A 19,869-nucleotide genomic window follows, 5' to 3' on the forward strand; every position below is an offset into this window, starting at 1 on the left:
ACGACGGAAGCGTCGACGACGGACGCGTCGACGACGGACGCGTCGACGACGGAAGCGTCGACGTCGAAGACGTCGACGACGAAGGCATCGACGACAAAGGCATCGACGACGACTGAATCGTCTACGACCACATCGTCGACGAGGACTTCGTCGACGAGGAAAATATCGTCGATGGGGACGCCGTTGGTGACACCCGAGCCGTCGACGGGAACGTCGTCGTCGTCCGTGGGACGGAAAACCACGGCGATTTCTGGGCAAGGATCTGCTTCCAGACCACAGATTACCCCGGAAACAACATCTCCAAGTAAGGTCCAAACCAATTTACCTCTGGAGATCCTGCAGAGTGAAGAGTCCGAAGAAGAGTTCTTCCAACAGGCTACTTCCCCTTCCGAGCTGTTTGTCAAATGCCAAAGCACGGACGAGGAGCAGGAAGATTCAGGCGCGCAGGAGCGCCCCGTCCAGGAACAAGTCCGCACGGAGGTCACCCCAATGGTCTGCCTCCCTCTGGCAATAGTTAAGGACCTCAAGTTCCTTATCAGGGATTACAAACAACGTTTCCCGGAACCTCCAAGACAGGATACAGGGGTCCCAGTGCCAGCTACAAACACCCCAGCGACAGCCCCAAGGCAATCACGGCCGGTAACGCAGGTCTGCCACGAGCCGCCACCTCAGGTGATAGACTCAACGGATGAGGAGGCTGAGGAGATGGAGGAAGGCGAGGTCCAGGGAGACCTGACGGACCAGGATGACGATGAGCAGGAGGACTATGTAGCATCTTCACCACCTTCCCCACAACCGCGCCAGGCGGATTCACCACCTGTGGATATCGGGGGTTTTCATAAGTTAGTGGAACGGGCTGCGACGCGGTTCCATATGGTCATGGAGTCGACGGAAACCGAATGCTTCCTCCATGACTTTAAGGAGCAGACGAAGAAGACGGCCAAATCCATCCCTATCATTGACTTCCTCTGGGACCAGGGGAAGAAGTTGATGCTGACGCCAGCTTCAGTTCCTGCGGTCGTTCCGCGCCTGGACAAGAAGTATAAAGCACCGTCCACGGCGCCAGCTTGCCTGACTGGCCACCCGAAGCCAGATTCGGTCGTGACCCAAGCGGCCCAGAAAAATTCTCGAAACCCATCCTCGCCTCTGTCAGCACCACCAGACAAGGAGGGCAGAAAGTTAGACACAATAGGCAAAAGGTTTTCAACCACTTCGGCAATGACCATCAAGGTGGCCAATTCCATAGCCCTTTTAGGGCGTTATAACCGCCAACTTTGGGAGGATATTGCCCCATACTTAGCAGAACTTCCGAGTGCCGTACAGGATGAGGTGAAGGCACTCCTTTCTGAAGGCCAGTCTTCTGCGGCAGAGATCATCGACTGCGCCATAGATGTAGCCATGACAGGCTTCCGTCAACTGGCTGGGGCTGCAGTCCTGCGCCGCCAAGGATGGCTCAAAGCAACATCGTTCAGGCAGGAAGTGCAAACGAAGGTGCTAGATATGCCCTTCGATGGACAGCATCTATTCGGAGATAAAATTGATGAGGCGCTCCAGGCCATTAAAAAGGACACGGACACGGCTAGAGCGCTTGGAACCTTACAGGCGCGGAACCAGTCCTTTCGGGGCAACAAGTCTAGAGGTCAGTCTTCCTACAGAGGATCATTCCAGAATAAGTCCTCATATTCGTTCCAGAATAAGACCCAGTACCAGCAAAAGCAACAGCAGGGCCGACAATCATCTTACGGAAGATCCAATTTCAGGGGTAAGAACCAGAAAAGGGGCACCGGCGGATGCCAGTGACCACTTACTCCAGCCAGTCCAGCTACCATCTTCTTCTTCACAAATTGGAGGAAAATTGACCCATTTCCTAAAAAATTGGCGCATCATCACCTCAGATCGTTGGGTGCTCCAACTTCTCAGATTCGGCCATTCCCTAGAATTTACTGCCATCCCGCCTGCAACCCCTCCCCGCAAGTCTCCACACAGACATCTGCGGCTGCTGCTCCGGGAGATATCGGAGATGTTAAGGAAGGGAGCAATAGAGCGAGTTCCATCAGCTCAGAGGGAGAAGGGTTTCTACTCCCGTTTCTTTCTGATACGCAAGAAAGAAAAGAAGTGGAGGCCCATCCTGGACCTCAGAGCACTCAACTCCTTCCTAAAGAGTCAGTCGTTCAGGATGGTGACGCTCCAAGAAATCCTAGGCATTCTGGAGGAAGGAGACTTCATGACATCCTTGGATCTTCAGGATGCTTACTATCACATCCCGATACTCAAGGGGCACAGAAAGTTTCTACGTTTCGAAGTGGCAGGACAACACTACCAGTTCAAGGTCCTTCCGTTTGGCCTCAAATCCGCTCCGCGGATTTTCACCAAGTGCCTTTCTCCTGTGGCAGCTTTCCTACGTCAAATGGGTCACCAAGTTTTCCCCTACCTAGACGACTGGCTGGTCAAGGCGCCTACGGCCGTAGGCGCAACCAAATCCTTCAACGCTTGTACCAATCTTTTCCAACATCTAGGATTGACGCTCAATCTTCAGAAATCACATATGTCCCCAACGAGAAGCATTACCTTCCTCGGGGCTACCTTGAATACGGAATGCGCAAGAGCATTTCCCTCAGACGAGAGAAAACACAGGATCATATCCCTGGCCAAAACGGTGCAATCAAGGAAATCCCTGAGAGTTCGCACCTTCAAGTCACTCCTGGGGATGATGTCTTCCTGTATACTACTCATCCCTCACTGCAGGCTGCGGATGCGCCCTCTGCAGGAGGCTCTTTCGAGCCAGTGGACTCAGAGTGCAGGTTCGTTCGAGGACATCATAAGCATAACACCGCAAATATCCAGGAGTCTCGACTGGTGGAAGGATACCAGAAACCTCTCGAGAGGACTACCGTTCCTGCTGCCAGCAGCACCACTGGTGATCACCACAGATGCATCTCTAGCGGGTTGGGGAGCTGTCCTTCAGGACCTCAGAGTCAGCGGCAAATGGTCGGATCAGGAGCAATGCCTCCATATAAATCTGCTGGAGTTGAGGGCTGTGTATCTAGCTCTGCAGGCCTTTTTACCACGCATCCAGAACTCTCAGGTGCTCGTCAGGACGGACAACACCACGACGATGCATTACCTGAACAAACAGGGAGGAACGCGTTCGCTCACGCTATCGCGCGAATCGCAGAAGATCTGGAACTGGCTTGTTCTCCAGGGGATTACGCTCAGGGCGGACTACGTCCCGGGAAAGGACAACACCATTGCGGACGCCCTAAGCAGGCAGAAATCTCTCTCCCACGAATGGGAGCTCGACGACAGTGCACTAACACACGTATTCTCGGAATGGGGAGCCCCAAGAATCGACCTGTTTGCCACCAGGGAGAACGCCAAATGCCCAAGCTACGCAAGCTGGCATCCCCAACCGGAGTCGCTCGGAAATGCCTTTTCCATAGGCTGGTTCAGCGTATTTGCGTACGCTTTTCCACCGTTCCCGATGATTCCCAGGGTCCTCAGGAAAATGAAGGCGGAGCCCTGTACACTAATTCTGATCGCCCCGTGCTGGCCGAGGCAGCACTGGTTCTCGGACCTTCATCGCCTCTCCATCAGGACGCCGATTCGTCTAACACAGCTCCCGAACCTACTGACGATGTCCAACGGGCAGGTGCGATACCCGAACCTCCAATCGCTCAGGTTATCGGCCTGGCTCCTGAGCACAGAGAGTTCTGCCATTTGAACATCCCGCAGGACTGCAGGGATGTGCTAGCAAAAGCGAGGGCTGACAGTACCAACAAAACCTACTCCCTCAAATGGAAGCGCTTCTGCGTCTGGTGCTCGGAGAAGGGCCTGAGACCACTTCATATCACACCGGAGCAGATATTGCCATATCTCCTGCACTTGGCACAGTCCGGATTAGCGCATGCATCCATAAAGGTGCATCTAGCGGCGATTTCACGTTTTACCAGGACTTTTCAAGGCCCGTCTCTGTGGTCCAGCAGACTTGTTAAACAGTTCCTTAAGGGTCTTTATAGGTCCTTTCCAAGGCCCCGACGGGTCCCACCGACATGGCACCTCAACTTGGTCCTTAACCAACTCATGAAGCACCCCTTTGAGCCCATTCACCGAGCCTCCATCAAGTACATCTCATGGAAAACGGCTCTATTACTTGCGCTCACATCTGCCAGGAGAGTCAGCGAGTTGCAAGCTCTCTCCATTCAGGAGCCCTTCATGCAGTTCAAACAGGACAGGGTGGTGCTGAGGACAAATCCCAAGTTCATACCGAAAGTGCCTTCAGACTTTCACCTCAACGAGCCGGTGGTCCTACGCTCCTTCTTTGCCAACCCTACCACGGCAGCAGAGAGGACGCTCCATTCTCTGGATCTCAAACGGTGTCTTAAGTTTTATATAGACAAGACAAAAACCTTCAGAAAGTCTTCGCAGCTATTTGTGGCCTACAGCAGACCAAGGCTGGGTATGCCTCTCACAAAACAGAGCATTTCAAGGTGGATTTCTTCTGCAATAGCGTTCTGCCATGAAGGGGCAGGACGGCCGTTGCGAGACAGGGTGGAAGCACACTCCACCAGAGCGATGTCCACATCAGCAGCGCTGTTCGCTGGAGTGCCGATTTTGGACATCTGTAGAGCGGCGACGTGGAAGTCACCGCATACCTTCTCCAGACACTACTGCCTGGATGCCGAGCTTACGAGGGATGCGGCAGTGGGCCAGGCGGTGCTTCGCCATCTATTCCAGTGAGGTGAGCCTTCCAACATCCCGCCATCCTGGTATGCACATTCTTTACTGGTTTACTATTTTGATGTATGCCAATGTTTCGAACTGTTATGATAATGCTGTATTATCTCAAATACCTTTATGGCATGTTACATCAGAAATGTGCATAATGTATTGCTAACTACTCTGATTCAGGCATGTGAATCTATGAAAGACACCCCTAATACTGGATAAGAAACGCGTTACTTACCTGTAACAGCAGTTATCCAGTATTGGTGTCTTTCATAGATTCACATGCAACCCTCCCGCCTCCCCTGGAAGGACTCACACCTCTCTCTAACTATATTACGCCTACCTAGCTTGGTGCGTACGAAAATCTGAGGGACTGAGGCTCCTAAATACACAAAATGGTACCAGTTCCTATGGTGGGCAGTCCCAAAGTGGTGAACTGCTAGGGGGTTGGGAAAATAATGGTGATTGTGAAGGTTCGCGGTGATGTCTAACGTGTAGGCCAGATACTCCTGGGTGGATTTCCAAGTGCCCTCACACACCCTTGCGGGTGCAAAGCATCATCATCGGGCGTTGCTCCTCGTGGGGGTGGCGCTGCAGTCCCTCACGGGCCCTTCAGGAGGGCTCTCTGTCGGAGATCTTTTTACTGGAGTAGCCGTAGTTGTGCGTGCGGGTGTGTGGGGATAGTGGGTGGTGTGGTGAGGCTAAAAAGACCTGTAGGAACCCCAAACGGTTTATTAATGGGTCCTGCGGGTCTGGTTAAAATCTAACGGGGAGTGGTGCCTAAATAGCACTCTAAAAAGGTAGGGGAAAGGTAGATAGTTCTGTTACTCTCGACCCGTATGTGATAAAGTTAGAGTGAGAGTGAGAACGTGAGGTGGGTGGTCAACATGTTTCGCGCTTCCCAGCGGTCCCTAACGGATCCGTAGCGCTTCGTCAGGACCAAAAGGAAAGTGGTAACAAAATTTTATATAGGTCAGAATGTATCCTATATGTCCATAGTATAGGGATCACGTTTTATTCGAGTCCCTATGAGCGAACCCAATGTTTAATGGGTCCAGGCTATACCGGATAAGGATCGGCTGGGGCGGAGGGCGCCAGTCACGCCCCGGGTATTCTGCTCTGAACACCTACGTGCCTCCAGGATCACCGGCGATCCTGGAGGCACGTAGGTGTTCAGAGCAGAATACCCGGGGCGTGACTGGCGCCCTCCGCCCCAGCCGATCCTTATCCGGTATAGCCTGGACCCATTAAACATTGGGTTCGCTCATAGGGACTCGAATAAAACGTGATCCCTATACTATGGACATATAGGATACATTCTGACCTATATAAAATTTTGTTACCACTTTCCTTTTGGTCCTGACGAAGCGCTACGGATCCGTTAGGGACCGCTGGGAAGCGCGAAACATGTTGACCACCCACCTCACGTTCTCACTCTCACTCTAACTTTATCACATACGGGTCGAGAGTAACAGAACTATCTACCTTTCCCCTACCTTTTTAGAGTGCTATTTAGGCACCACTCCCCGTTAGATTTTAACCAGACCCGCAGGACCCATTAATAAACCGTTTGGGGTTCCTACAGGTCTTTTTAGCCTCACCACACCACCCACCATCCCCACACACCCGCACGCACAACTACGGCTACTCCAGTAAAAAGATCTCCGACAGAGAGCCCTCCTGAAGGGCCCGTGAGGGACTGCAGCGCCACCCCCACGAGGAGCAACGCCCGATGATGATGCTTTGCACCCGCAAGGGTGTGTGAGGGCACTTGGAAATCCACCCAGGAGTATCTGGCCTACACGGTAGACATCACCGCGAACCTTCACAATCACCATTATTTTCCCAACCCCCTAGCAGTTCACCACTTTGGGACTGCCCACCATAGGAACTGGTACCATTTTGTGTATTTAGCTAACTTAGGAGCGCTGGTACAGGACCTCCTTCTTAACTCCTGCTTCTGGTCCCCCCCTCTCAGTGTGTTTAGGACTGAGGCTCCTGCCAGGAAGGTTCTAGAGGGAGGTGATAGCTGATTGGCTGGCTCTAGGAGTTTGGTCCTTTTTACATAAGGACTATGATAGGCGGCTAAGGGGAGGCCCTTAGGCCTATTTTTCTCTATGTATGTCTATAGGACATTACTTTTTTATGTACCGGAGGCTCCCGTCTCGACGACGGGGAATGATTCAGGCATGTGAATCTATGAAAGACACCAATACTGGATAACTGCTGTTACAGGTAAGTAACGCGTTTCTTTTATATTGTATACAATGAATATGTACTACCAACAATAGCTGCCCAATGAGCCACGGAATTTCAGTACCCTTCCCCAGTCCATAGTTGTTAGATATAACCACGAACTTCCTAATCATTTGTGCTTTCCAGGGTAGAAGATTATGCATCAGTAAGCCTTGGTTATTATGTACCTTGGTAACCACCTGGAGCCGAACCCTTGTAGTCCTAAATTGTATTTGTTTCCTGCTTAATCCTAAAATCATTACGTTGTATTTCTTAAGTTTTGATGTTAATTTCTCACATAGTACGCCTCCAAGTAATTTAGATGGTGTTACGTTCGACAGGCGCTTAACTTAAAATGTAAAAAAATCACTGGAATGTGGATTCTGTCTATTTGTGCCGACATTCCATTTGTAGCTATGAATTCAGAAGTTAAATTGTAAATAAAATTGTTTGCATAGGATTGGATCAAGTAAGCACCCTTGCTGCAAGTCTCTGGTTGGTTTGATTTTGTCCCTTTAACAAACACATATTAGTGGCCGTTCACTGTATAATGCATCTAAAATGTGCTGTGTTCAGTACAAACATACCCACCGTAGGTCTGGTGTCCCTAGCAGGGAAACAAAGAACCACAGTGAAAACCCAGCCCAAAAATGTTTCAACAAAAATCCAAGTTGTAGCTGGTTGCAGCTATTGCTGGTGGGTTTGACCATTCTTAACTGTTGCTTCCCTAATGAATCATCCTGCACTCATGTGCACAAAGACATGGCACTACCTCTTAGTTGTATTCTCTTCAGTGCATACTCTATTTTCTTGTTATTACCAGGGACAAAGCCTAGGACTTACTTGAATTAGTGCCCTCCTTGATTACACTAGGAATCAGACAGGCCTTCTAAGTTTTCAGTTTGCTGATGGTGTGACTTTGTCAGTTTTGCTGTGTGACAATCCAATGTATACAGTATGCATTATACCCCTTTGGAGGTTGCTATATAATGTGACACTCCTGTTTTGCAGTGTCAGACGTGACACTCCCACCCACGTCTCCCACATTTGTACACTGCTGTGTATTCAAGTGTTTACATTATGCTCATTTGACTTTCTCCTATTTGAAGTATGCACGTGATACTCAAGCATTTGAAATGTCACTTTGTATAGCAATCTGATGTTTGCAATATGCTGATGTGTGGTTCACATGTTTACACAATGCTTATGAGGGACCCTTTTTTTATTTTATTTTTTGCAGGCAGCAGGGAAGGCGCACTCAGACCTGCATCCAACCCCTTAGTACAGCCAATCCTAGTCGCTCAAATTCTCTGTCTGAAATTAGATCAATGCACTTCGTTTAAACTAGTATGCACTGTGAGTGCACTCCGAAAACATGATGGTACAATTACACAAAGTCTCACATGGAGGGACGAAGGGCTTGATAGGTCCAGCATACAGGCCCCAAGTATATTGGTAAAGAAAAAAAGTATGCTGTTCCTAAGGATGGGGTAGGATGAAAAGTTACAGGCCAAGCCGAAAATGGCGTTACCATAAGGTGCTAGACAGGACAAGGTAGTGAATGCTCGTCAATGGATAGGCACATAGGCACCCTCACATAACACCATTTAGCTTCACAGCGGCAAACCGAGAAGACCTCCGGCAAAGAGCCCCCCTGCGGGGCCTGTTGGGCATTGCAGCGCCGGCCCAATGAGGAGCTGCCCTATGATGAAGCATGACACCCCTCAGGGGGTGTGAGGGTCCTTGCTCCTTATTGGAGCTATACCTGGACAACCATTCACTACCTTGTCCTGCCTAGCACCATATGGTACAATTACACACTCATGCTCTCTTTTCCACTCCTGTTTTAGCAGTGCCCACTTTGATATTACGAATCACTCCTCCACAAACAAATTTAGGCAAGCCAATCCTCTATTACCTGCTTCAGAATTCTGTTCATTTGAGATTGTGCAACTTCATTTCCAACAAGCCCTCTTCACCATCCCAGACAGATCCCTCTCAACCCACCCCACTGCCCTTTCGTGATAGATGTGTGCAACATGTAGATTTGTATTACACATGCATACTTGCAGCATGTGCTTGCATAGTGGTCCCTAGTGTTGGGATTGAAAAATTGCAAGTTATTTTTCTAAAGTTTCTTGGCGTTGTCTCCTGGTAAGACTAAGAAGATCCCTCTGTCCATTGTGTGGTTTAAAACACAGTTAAGGCATTGTGATTGAAGGTTGACCGTGTATTAAACATGAAAACCCACAATGATTTGTCCATGAAAATAAAAATTTGGTTATCCCTTCATCCATGTAGCCTGTAATGAATGAGGAAATTGACTCAACACAAATGACTGTGTGATAAGGAGGAAAGTTACTTGCCATTAATGATGCTTTTCCACTCTTGGTTTATTTTCTATATTTGTGATCTTTTCTCTGTTAGTGGCACATGCCTTTCTCTCTTTATCCAGAATCTAAAAATGGCACAAGTAGACTCATTGGTACCAGTACATAGATTGGAAATTTGTTTTAGGTGACGAGAGTTACAGCATTTAATTCTAGTCTTTCACTTCCATCACTGAAGCTGTAAGGGATAGTTCAAGACACAAATCGGTAATGGTTACCAGCACTGGGGGTGAACTGTTCATTAGAGAGCTGAAGGTATTAACCATTATTAATTCAGTTTTATTATTTTCCCTAGTGCGATAACTGTGGCACAGAACCAATTCAAGGAATCCGGTGGCATTGCCAGGATTGCCCTCCAGACATGGCAGTGGATTTCTGTGATTCATGCTCAGATTGGTAAGCTTAAATCACTGTTTTCTGTAAAGCTAGAACTAACAGCCCTTCCCTACGCCTTGACCTAACTGCCTTATATTATGCCATTGGACTCGATCAAGAGATCAGGAAACCTAAAGCAATCAGCTAGCCGTCAAATTTCAGAACTTATTGTTTTTTGTGGCTCTACATCTTCAGAACCTCCCTGCTTCTCACCCACACCACCACTCTAAATATTGACCACCTCTCAGAAACAATGATCCCAACATTACATAAAAATTGGTTTCACAGTAGTGAAAGCCTGGAAGCATTGTAGATACTTTGGTACTGCTGTGATATTTGGGATCTGATACATAAAATCTTAGCATCATACTTGAAAGCAAAATCATAAATGTGACTGATGGTTGCTCTAAGCTTTAAATCGGAGAGACTAGGCCGGATTCTTTATCATTCACATTCAAAGAATTGGGCACTTGGAATCTCAGTAACATCATAACCAGTATCCTTGTTGCTGTCTCATCTGCAATTGTAAAGGTTTGCCAGTCACCATCAGTATAACCTGTGCAGTCTCTCAGTATCGAGTAGATTGTTTAAGAACCTTTCTAAAAATATTTATTTCCCAGAAACATTTCTGCCACTTTTGGTACTCTGTTGTGGATTTAAATTGCATCAGAAGCAAGAATCCATATCAATTTTTGATTCAATAAAGCTGGCGCAAAGCTTGAGGCTTCTAGGAAAAATGGATAGTTCTGTTAAGACACAGCTGACCCATTTGCAAGGTAGGTTTTTGTTTTTGTTTATTTAAATTTTTTTTTTTTAACATCTCCCTTACAGACAGCTTTTAGCACTCTGTTGTTAAAAGGCCTCTAATAGACAATTTAAAAAAAACCTACAGTAGGCTTAGACCATTGCTTGCCATTGGTTTGCTTTATTGTGACTTTCATTTGATAGCTTCTTGTTCAATAGCTTCCCTTCCTTTTGTGTTTGACCTGCCCATGTGCCATAGGTTTTGTCATTGTTTTGATTAAATGACTTCGTTTTTTCTATTGCTTACACTCCCTCTTATCCAGCCACAGCTCATCCATGCTTCCCACACGTCTCTCCTTCCCATGCACGCCATGTTGCTACATCTCGTCAATTTGTGCATTTTTGAAAAAATGTATTCCCAACCCAATCCTCCAGCTTGTCCGTTGTTCCCCACCCACCCTCCTCGGTTGTTCTCCACCCACCCTCCCACCCCTCCTCGGTTGTTCTCCACCCACCCTCCCACCCCTCCTCGGTTGTTCTCCACCCACCCTCCCACCCCTCCTCGGTTGTTCTCCACCCACCCTCCCACCCCTCCTCGGTTGTTCTCCACCCACCCTCCCACCCCTCCTCGGTTGTTCGCCACCCACCCTCCCACCCCTCCTCGGTTGTTCGCCACCCACCTTCCCACCCCTCCTCGGTTGTTCCCCACCCACCCCTCCTCGGTTGTTCCCCACCCGCCCTCCCACCCCTCCTCGGTGGTTCCCCACCCGCCCTCCCACCCCTCCTCGGTGGTTCCCCACCCGCCCTCCCACCCCTCCTCGGTGGTTCCCCACCCGCCCTCCCACCCCTCCTCGGTGGTTCCCCACCCGCCCTCTGTTGGACAGGCCACATGAAGGGCTTGCTCCCTCCCCGCATGACACGGCCCAAGCCCCGGCCCTCCAGGTGTGACCCACAGGACCAGCCCGCAACCAGTCTCCAGACTGAACTCCTGCCCCCGGACATCTGTGTATCATGGGGCCGACCCACTCCCGGCTCCCCCGTCCGGACCAGCCGCCATCTTGGACACTGCACCACGAGGCCGCGTGGCCTCAGCTCGACCCTAACCCTGGGCCTGGCCAGGCCCCGCCATCCCGACACCACCATCCACCCAGGAGGTGAACGGACCACTTGGCAGGTCGATGGGAGAAAGGAGTGTCGATGGCTCTCCCCCGCCAGGTGCCGATCGCCCGCCAGCTCCCCCGGGCACTGGCTCCACCCCCTGCTGGGTGTCTGGACTCCCTCATCCCGGACCTCCCGACCTCCAAGTGCGAGGGTCCGGACATCAAAGGGCGCCAGACCTATAACTAGGGCAGCTCCAGAGCAGGGAGGTAGTTGTATCCTGGAGTCGAGAGACACCGCGAAGAACTCATCCTTGACGGACTACCGGCGCTGCCGTAGCCCTGCCTTGTGAACTACCGTCCTGCCTGCTGGCGCTGCCGCGGCCTTCTTCATCCTCCATCCTCATCGGGACCTGCTGGCGCTGCCGCGGACCGTGTAACGACCATCTTCATCGGGACCTGCTGGCGCTGCCGCGGACCGTGTAACGACCATCTTCATCGGGACCTGCTGGCGCTGCCGCGGACCGTGTAACGACCATCTTCATCGGGACCTGCTGGCGCTGCCGCGGACCGTGTAACGACCATCTTCACCGGGACCTGCTGGCGCTGCCGCGGACCGTCCAAGCTAGAACACCAAGCTCGAGGATTGTGAGCTATCCATCATTGCATCTACCAGATTGGTAACCAGACTGTCCCGCTACCCCCTTTCCCAAACCCAGAGACTACAATCGAGGGGACCCCGGAGTCCAGACCTCCTTGTACCATTTCATCGTACCTTAAGAAACTGCTTATAAAGAGCGTTAAAACCTATCCTTGTGTGGTGTACCTCTGTGGGGGGGAAGTTACTTGTCTGTACGATCGCTGGAGACGGCTCTCCCCGGAGACCTCTCCCCTTGTCCTCGGCCGACCCTCCCGGTCCGTCTAACATTGGTGGCCAGCGGCGCGATCCGAATCAACGCGTAATCGTACAGAGAGTAGCTCACCCCACGACAAAACCACAATGTCAACCAAAGAGAGCGGATCTACCGAGAAATTCCAGATGGATAAATTGGAAGAGTACAGCCATCGTGAATTAAAACAATTCTGCATGGAACTAGGCATTGCTACCACCGGCCTAAGTACCAAAGACGATTTCAAGCACGCCATTGAGTCGTGGGCAGAAACCGGGGTCACCAGATCCCCAGACCGAAACATGGCCACATCAGAGAGGAACGCCACGGCTCCCGAGGAGCGGGGAACGGGCCTCTCGCAGGAAGAGATCCAAGAAAGAGAGAAAAACAGGCTACATGAGTTAGAAATGGCACGGCTCAAAATGGACGGTGAACTAAAATTAGCCGAGCAGAAACTGAACCTGGAACATCTGCGGCTCCGGGAAGAACGGGAAGAAAAACAGAGGCAGAGAGAGCTCGAAGAAAAAAGACTAGCGTACGAACACAAGCGCAAACTGGCCGAAATAGACCTACGGAAGCAGAACAAAGAACCGGAGGTGCCCGAGCGACCGCGCACCCCGGGAGCAACGGAAAAGAAAGTCCACATCCCCAAGGATGTCGTTCGAGAGTATGTCCGGGAGGACGACATACAGCAGTGGTTCAAGGCCTACGAGATCGCCATGACCTCCCACCGGATCGATCGAAGTGACTGGGGAGCCGGCCTATGGGGGAGGTTCGTCAACGAAGGCCGCGATGCCCTGCTACAGCTCCCAGACCATCAGATGTCATCCTATGACCACATGAAGGCGGCCCTCCTCACCCCATATGGGCTCACGCCCGAAATGTACCGCCAGAGGTTTCGAGACTGCACCCGGATCCCGGGTACAACTTGGGTGGAATATGTCAACTATTTCAGCCGAGCCTTCGAGGGTTGGATCAAGGGAAGCCACGTAACGACCTACGAGCAACTTTTTAATCTTATGGTATGGGAGCACCTCTCTAACAACTGCTTCGTCGAGCTCAGGCAGCACCTCCTCGACAGTAAATTGACTGACCCCCGGCAACTCGCTGCCGAAGCTGACCGGTGGGAAAGCACCCGAGTGGGCCGGAGAGGGCCACACGAGCAGAACTGGAACCACCAAGGTCAGCACCGTCCCCGAGGAGGAGGAGGAGGAGGCCAGGGGCGAGGGAGAGACACCGTCCCGGCCACTCCCGCTGCCAGCACCCCGCCCCCGGCCGGCCGGGGCAACCCCCCGATGCGCCCGGGGTTCCGAGCCAACGTCACGTGTCACCGATGCCAGCGAGTCGGCCACTACGCCAATGACCCGAACTGCCCGCAGAACCAAACGCCAAAACCCCGCCAGGTAGCTGCCGCCGTCCTGGGGGGAGAACAAATCTCCGAGGAACAAGAAGAATATGAGCAGGCACAACAAGAGTGGGAACCGGCCGCCATGGTTCTAGCGTGCCTAGGGGGAAGAGACATGGTCCCGCGGGCTCCCCTACCCGCCAACACTAGAAAATATAGCCAATGGGTGAACATTAATGGGCGCCGGGCCGAAGCACTACGTGACACAGGGGCCAGTGTGACGGCCGTCCGCTGTCACCTGGTAAAACCAGAGCAGATCCTGCCGAACATTCTCTGCCCCGTCCGTTCGGCCGACAATTCCGGAAGTCTATGTCGGATGGCCTGCGTCCCCTTCGAATGGGGAGGAGTGTCCGGCATGATGAAGGTGACGGTCCGAGATGATGCCCCCGTGGACTGTCTCCTGGGGAATGATCTTGAGAGTTCCCCGTGGGCCGCCGTCGAAAGGAGAGAGCACTTGGGGATGTTGGGCCTCCCGGACTGGGCGTGCGTAACCACCCGTTCCATGGCCGCCCGTACCATCCCCCGACCAGAAGAACCAGAGTGGCCAGCACCTCCTCCCCCGATCGCTCCAGTAGAGGACACCGACTATACCGACCCCCCAGAGCAAACCCCCGAAGGGGTCGCCCAGCCCCAGGACCTTCCCGACCTAGCTCAGTGGCGTCAAGAAGGGGGGCCCACCCAAGAACAGTTCCGTCAAGAGCAAAAGACCTGTCCCTCCCTCGAGGGACTACGCCAGCAAGGCCTCGCCCAAAGCGCAGGGGACACCACCGGAGCCCATTGGATCTATTGGGACAACGACCTACTATACAGTGAACAGAGAATCGCGGAGTTAGGGGCCAGCCGAGTGTTGGTCGTGCCCCTCCGTTTCAGAGACTTCCTGCTAAATTTGGCCCACGATGTCCCTCTGGAGGGACACCTGGGCCAAGACAAAACCTACAGTCGCCTGGTGACACACTTTTTTTGGCCGAAAATGAGAAACGACGTCCTCAACCACTGCCGGTCCTGCCCCACGTGCCAGGCCAGCGGGAAGAGCGGCCGCAAACTCAAAGCACCTCTGCAACCCTTCCCAGTTGTCACCACCCCGTTCGAGAGGGTGGGAATAGACATTGTGGGGCCCGTGGACCCCCGTACAGCACAAGGACATCGGTTCATCCTGGTACTGGTGGACCACGCCACCCGCTACCCCGAGGCTGTGCCCCTGCGAACGGTAACAGCCCCGGTGGTTGGCCGGGCCTTAATGGGGATCTTCTCCCGGGTGGGCTTCCCCCGCGAAGTAGTCAGCGACAGAGGCATGAACTTTATCTCGAAATATATGAAGTCCCTCTGGCAACAGTGCGGGGTCACCTACCGATTCACGACCCCCTATCACCCTCAAGGAAACGGACTAGTTGAACGATTCAACCGCACGCTCAAGGGAATGATTGGGGGATTGGAAGAGCCCCTCCGTCGCCAGTGGGATGTACTACTTCCGTGCCTCCTCTTCGCCTATCGAGAAGTTCCCCAGAAGTCCCTCGGCTTTAGCCCGTTCGAACTCTTGTACGGGCACCCTGTGCGAGGGCCCCTCAGCCTAGTCAAAGAAGGTTGGGAGATGGCCCCCCTAAAGACCCCTCCAGACGTCTTCAAGTACCTCCTGACCCTACGCAATCAGACCAGGCGATTCAGAGAAATGGCGAAAGCGAGCCTTGAGGCCAGTCAGGAGGACATGAAAAAATGGTACGACCGCAATGCCTCCTCCATCGAATTTGAGCCAGGCCAGCAAGTGTGGGTGATGTCCCCCACCGAACCATGTGCCTTTTAGGACAAGTGGACAGGGCCCTTCAAAGTGGTCGAACGCAAAAGTCCCGTCACCTATCATCGATATGGAGTCTCCCCGGAACCCCCTCCGGGTCCTCCACGCCAACAGACTCAAGCCCCACTTTGTGCGCTCAGAGCTCAGCCTCCTGATGGCTACAGACAGTGGAGCGGAAGAAGACTCCGAGCCTCTCCCGGATCTCCTGACGACTCAGGAGAAGGATGGTTCCGTGGACTGGGTTCAGCTCTCCCACGCCCTCACCCCAGAACAGCGCCAAGGCTGCCGGGACCTCCTGCTGCAGTTTTCTACCTTGTTTTCCCTTACCCCAGGGGTCACCCCCTGGTGCTTGCACGACGTGGACACTGGGGACAGTCCCCCTGTCAGACACCGGGCCTACCGCGTACCAGATCGGGTGCGGGCCTGCATCCAGGAAGAGGTATCCAAGATGCTCACGCTCGGGGTCATCGAGCCCTCGGATAGCCCCTGGGCCAGCCCGGTCGTGCTGGTCCCCAAGGCTGCTGCCCCCGGCACCACTCCTGAACTCCGATTCTGCGTTGACTATCGGGGCTTGAATGCTGTCACGAGAACCGACGCCCATCCCATCCCCCGAGCGGATGAATTGATCGACCGCATGGGGGCTGCCCGCTACCTCAGCATCTTCGACCTGACAGCGGGCTACTGGCAGATCGGCCTCACACCCCGGGCCCAAGAACGTTCCGCCTTTTCTACCCCCGATGGCCACTACCACTTCAAAGTCATGCCCTTCGGCATGAAGAATGCCCCAGCTACCTTTCAGCGACTGGTGAACCAGGTCTTGGCGGGGCTCGAGGAGTTCAGCGCCGCCTACCTGGACGATATCGCTGTGTACAGCCGCCACTGGTCCGACCACCTCCGAGAGGTCCTGCAGGCCCTCCAGCGGGCCGGCCTCACAATCCAGGCCGGCAAGTGCCAAATTGGTCAGGGATCCGTGACCTACCTCGGACACCAGGTGGGGAGCGGTCTGGTGGCCCCTCTGCAACTCAAAATCGCTGCCATTCAGTCCTGGCAGCCCCCAGTCACGCAGACCGAGGTCCGAGCCTTCTTGGGGCTCACCGGCTACTACCGGCGGTTCGTGAAGGACTATGGCAGCATTGTGGGGCCCCTCACGGGACTCACCTCCAAAAACCAACCGAAGAATGTTAACTGGACCCCCGACTGTCAAGCGGCCTTCGAGAAGCTGAAAGCCGCCATGTGCACTGCCCCTGTGCTCCTGGCCCCCGATTACAGTCGGGAATTCATTGTGCAAACGGATGCCTCCGACCATGGCATCGGGGCGGTCCTCTCCCAGCTGAACCCAGAGGGGCTGGACCACCCGGTGGCCTTCATTAGCAGACGCCTCCTGGCCCGAGAACAGCGCTGGAGCACAATCGAGAGGGAGGCCTTCGCAGTGGTGTGGGCCCTCAAAAAGCTCCGGCCCTATCTCTTCGGCACCCACTTCCGGGTGCAGACAGATCATCGACCCCTGCAGTTGCTAATGCAGATGCGGGGGGAGAACCCCAAACTATTGCGCTGGTCCATCTCCCTGCAGGGGATGGACTTCACTGTGGAACATCGGCCGGGCCAAGACCACGCAAACGCAGATGGCCTGTCACGCTTCTTCCGCCTCGACGAGGAAAGTCCCCAAGAGGATGGGTGACTCTCCCCGCCTTCAGCTGGGGGGGACGCATGTTGGACAGGCCACATGAAGGGCTTGCTCCCTCCCCGCATGACACGGCCCAAGCCCCGGCCCTCCAGGTGTGACCCACAGGACCAGCCCGCAACCCGTCTCCAGACGGAACTCCTGCCCCCGGACATCTGTGTATCATGGGGCCGACCCACTCCTGGCTCCCCCGTCCGGACCAGCCGCCATCTTGGACACTGCACCACGAGGCCGCGTGGCCTCAGCTCGACCCTAACCCTGGGCCTGGCCAGGCCCCGCCATCCCGGCACCACCATCCACCCAGGAGGTGAACGGACCACTTGGCAGGTCGATGGGAGAAAGGAGTGTCGATGGCTCTCCCCCGCCAGGTGCCGATCGCCCGCCAGCTCCCCCGGGCGCTGGCTCCACCCCCTGCTGGGTGTCTGGACTCCCTCATCCCGGACCTCCCGACCTCCAAGTGCGAGGGTCCGGACATCAAAGGGCGCCAGACCTATAACTAGGGCAGCTCCAGAGCAGGGAGGTTGTTGTATCCTGGAGTCGAGAGACACCGCGAAGAACTCATCCTTGACGGACTACCGGCGCTGCCGTAGCCCTGCCTTGTGAACTACCGTCCTGCCTGCTGGCGCTGCCGCGGCCTTCTTCATCCTCCATCCTCATCGGGACCTGCTGGCGCTGCCGCGGACCGTGTAACGACCATCTTCATCGGGACCTGCTGGCGCTGCCGCGGACCGTGTAACGACCATCTTCATCGGGACCTGCTGGCACTGCCGCGGACCGTGTAACGACCATCTTCATCGGGACCTGCTGGCGCTGCCGCGGACCGTGTAACGACCATCTTCACCGGGACCTGCTGGCGCTGCCGCGGACCGTCCAAGCTAGAACACCAAGCTCGAGGATTGTGAGCTATCCATCATTGCATCTACCAGATTGGTAACCAGACTGTCCCGCTACCCCCTTTCCCAAACCCAGAGACTACAATCGAGGGGACCCCGGAGTCCAGACCTCCTTGTACCATTTCATCGTACCTTAAGAAACTGCTTATAAAGAGCGTTAAAACCTATCCTTGTGTGGTGTACCTCTGTGGGGGGGAAGTTACTTGTCTGTACGATCGCTGGAGACGGCTCTCCCCGGAGACCTCTCCCCTTGTCCTCGGCCGACCCTCCCGGTCCGTCTAACACTCCCATACCATAAGATTAAAAAGTTGCTCGTAGGTCGTTACGTGGCTTCCCTTGATCCAACCCTCGAAGGCTCGGCTGAAATAGTTGACATATTCCACCCAAGTTGTACCCGGGATCCGGGTGCAGTCTCGAAACCTCTGGCGGTACATTTCGGGCGTGAGCCCATATCGGGTGAGGAGGGCAGCCTTCATGTGGTCATAGGATGACATCTGATGGTCTGGGAGCTGTAGCAGGGCATCACGGCCTTCGTTGACGAACCTCCCCCATAGGCCGGCTCCCCAGTCACTTCGATCGATCCGGTGGGAGGTCATGGCGATCTCGTAGGCCTTGAACCACTGTTGTATGTCGTCCTCCCGGACATACTCTCGAACGACATCCTTGGGGATGTGGACTTTCTTTTCTGTTGCTCCCGGGGTGCGCGGTCGCTCGGGCACCTCCGGTTCTTTGTTCTGCTTCCGTAGGTCTATTTCTGCCAGTTTGCGCTCGTGTTCGTACGCTAGTCTTTTTTCTTCGAGCTCTCTCTGCCTCTGTTTTTCTTCCCGTTCTTCTCGGAGCCGCAGATGTTCCAGGTTCAGTTTTTGCTTGGCTAATTTTAGTTCACCGTCCATTTTGAGTCGTGCCATTTCTAACTCATGTAGTCTGTTTTTTTCTCTTTCTTGGATCTCTTCCTGTGAAAGGCCCGTTCCTCGCTCCTCGGGAGCCGTGGCGATCCTCTCTGACGCTGCACTGTTTCGGTCTGGGGATCTGGTGACCCCGGTTTCTGCCCACGACTCAATGGCGTGCTTGAAATAGTCTTTGGTACTCAGGCCGGTGGTAGCAATGCCTAGTTCCATGCAGAATTGTTTCAATTCACGATGGCTGTACTCTTCCAATTTATCCATCTGGAATTTCTCGGTAGATCCGCTCTCTTTGGTTGACATTGTGGTTTTGTCGTGGGGTGAGCTACTCTCTGTACGATTACGCGTTGATTCGGATCGCGCCGCTGGCCACCAATGTTAGACGGACCGGGAGGGTCTGCCGAGGACAAGGAGAGAGGTCTCCGGGGAGAGCCGTCTCCAGCGATCGTACAGACAAGTAACTTCCCCCCCACAGATGTACACCACACAAGGATAGGCTTTAACGCTCTTTATAAGCAGTTTCTTAAGGTACGATGGAATGGTACAAGGAGGTCTGGACTCCGGGGTCCCCTCGATTTTTAGTCTCTGGGTTTGGGAAAGGGGGTAGCTGGACAGTCTGGTTACCAATCTGGTAGATGCAATGATGGATAGCTCACAATCCTCGAGCTTGGTGTTCTAGCTTGGACGGTCCGCGGCAGCGCCAGCAGGTCCCGGTGAAGATGGTCGTTACACGGTCCGCGGCA

General features: G+C 53.6%; 1 protein-coding gene across 1 annotated transcript in view; it reads left to right on the forward strand.

Moving 5' to 3' along the window:
- The window catches only part of ZZZ3 (zinc finger ZZ-type containing 3), a 333,973-nt gene that overhangs the window by 259,219 nt on the left and 54,885 nt on the right, over positions 1 to 19,869 (forward strand). The window contains exon 11 of the mRNA XM_085602036.1: positions 9,646 to 9,746. Within this exon, the coding sequence (XP_085458162.1) occupies positions 9,646 to 9,746 (101 nt within the window). The remainder of the gene's footprint in view (positions 1 to 9,645; positions 9,747 to 19,869) is intronic.

The sequence above is a fragment of the Triturus cristatus genome, chromosome 4_2, assembly GCF_964204655.1.
Source record: "Triturus cristatus chromosome 4_2, aTriCri1.1, whole genome shotgun sequence".
NCBI lineage: Eukaryota > Metazoa > Chordata > Amphibia > Caudata > Salamandridae > Triturus > Triturus cristatus.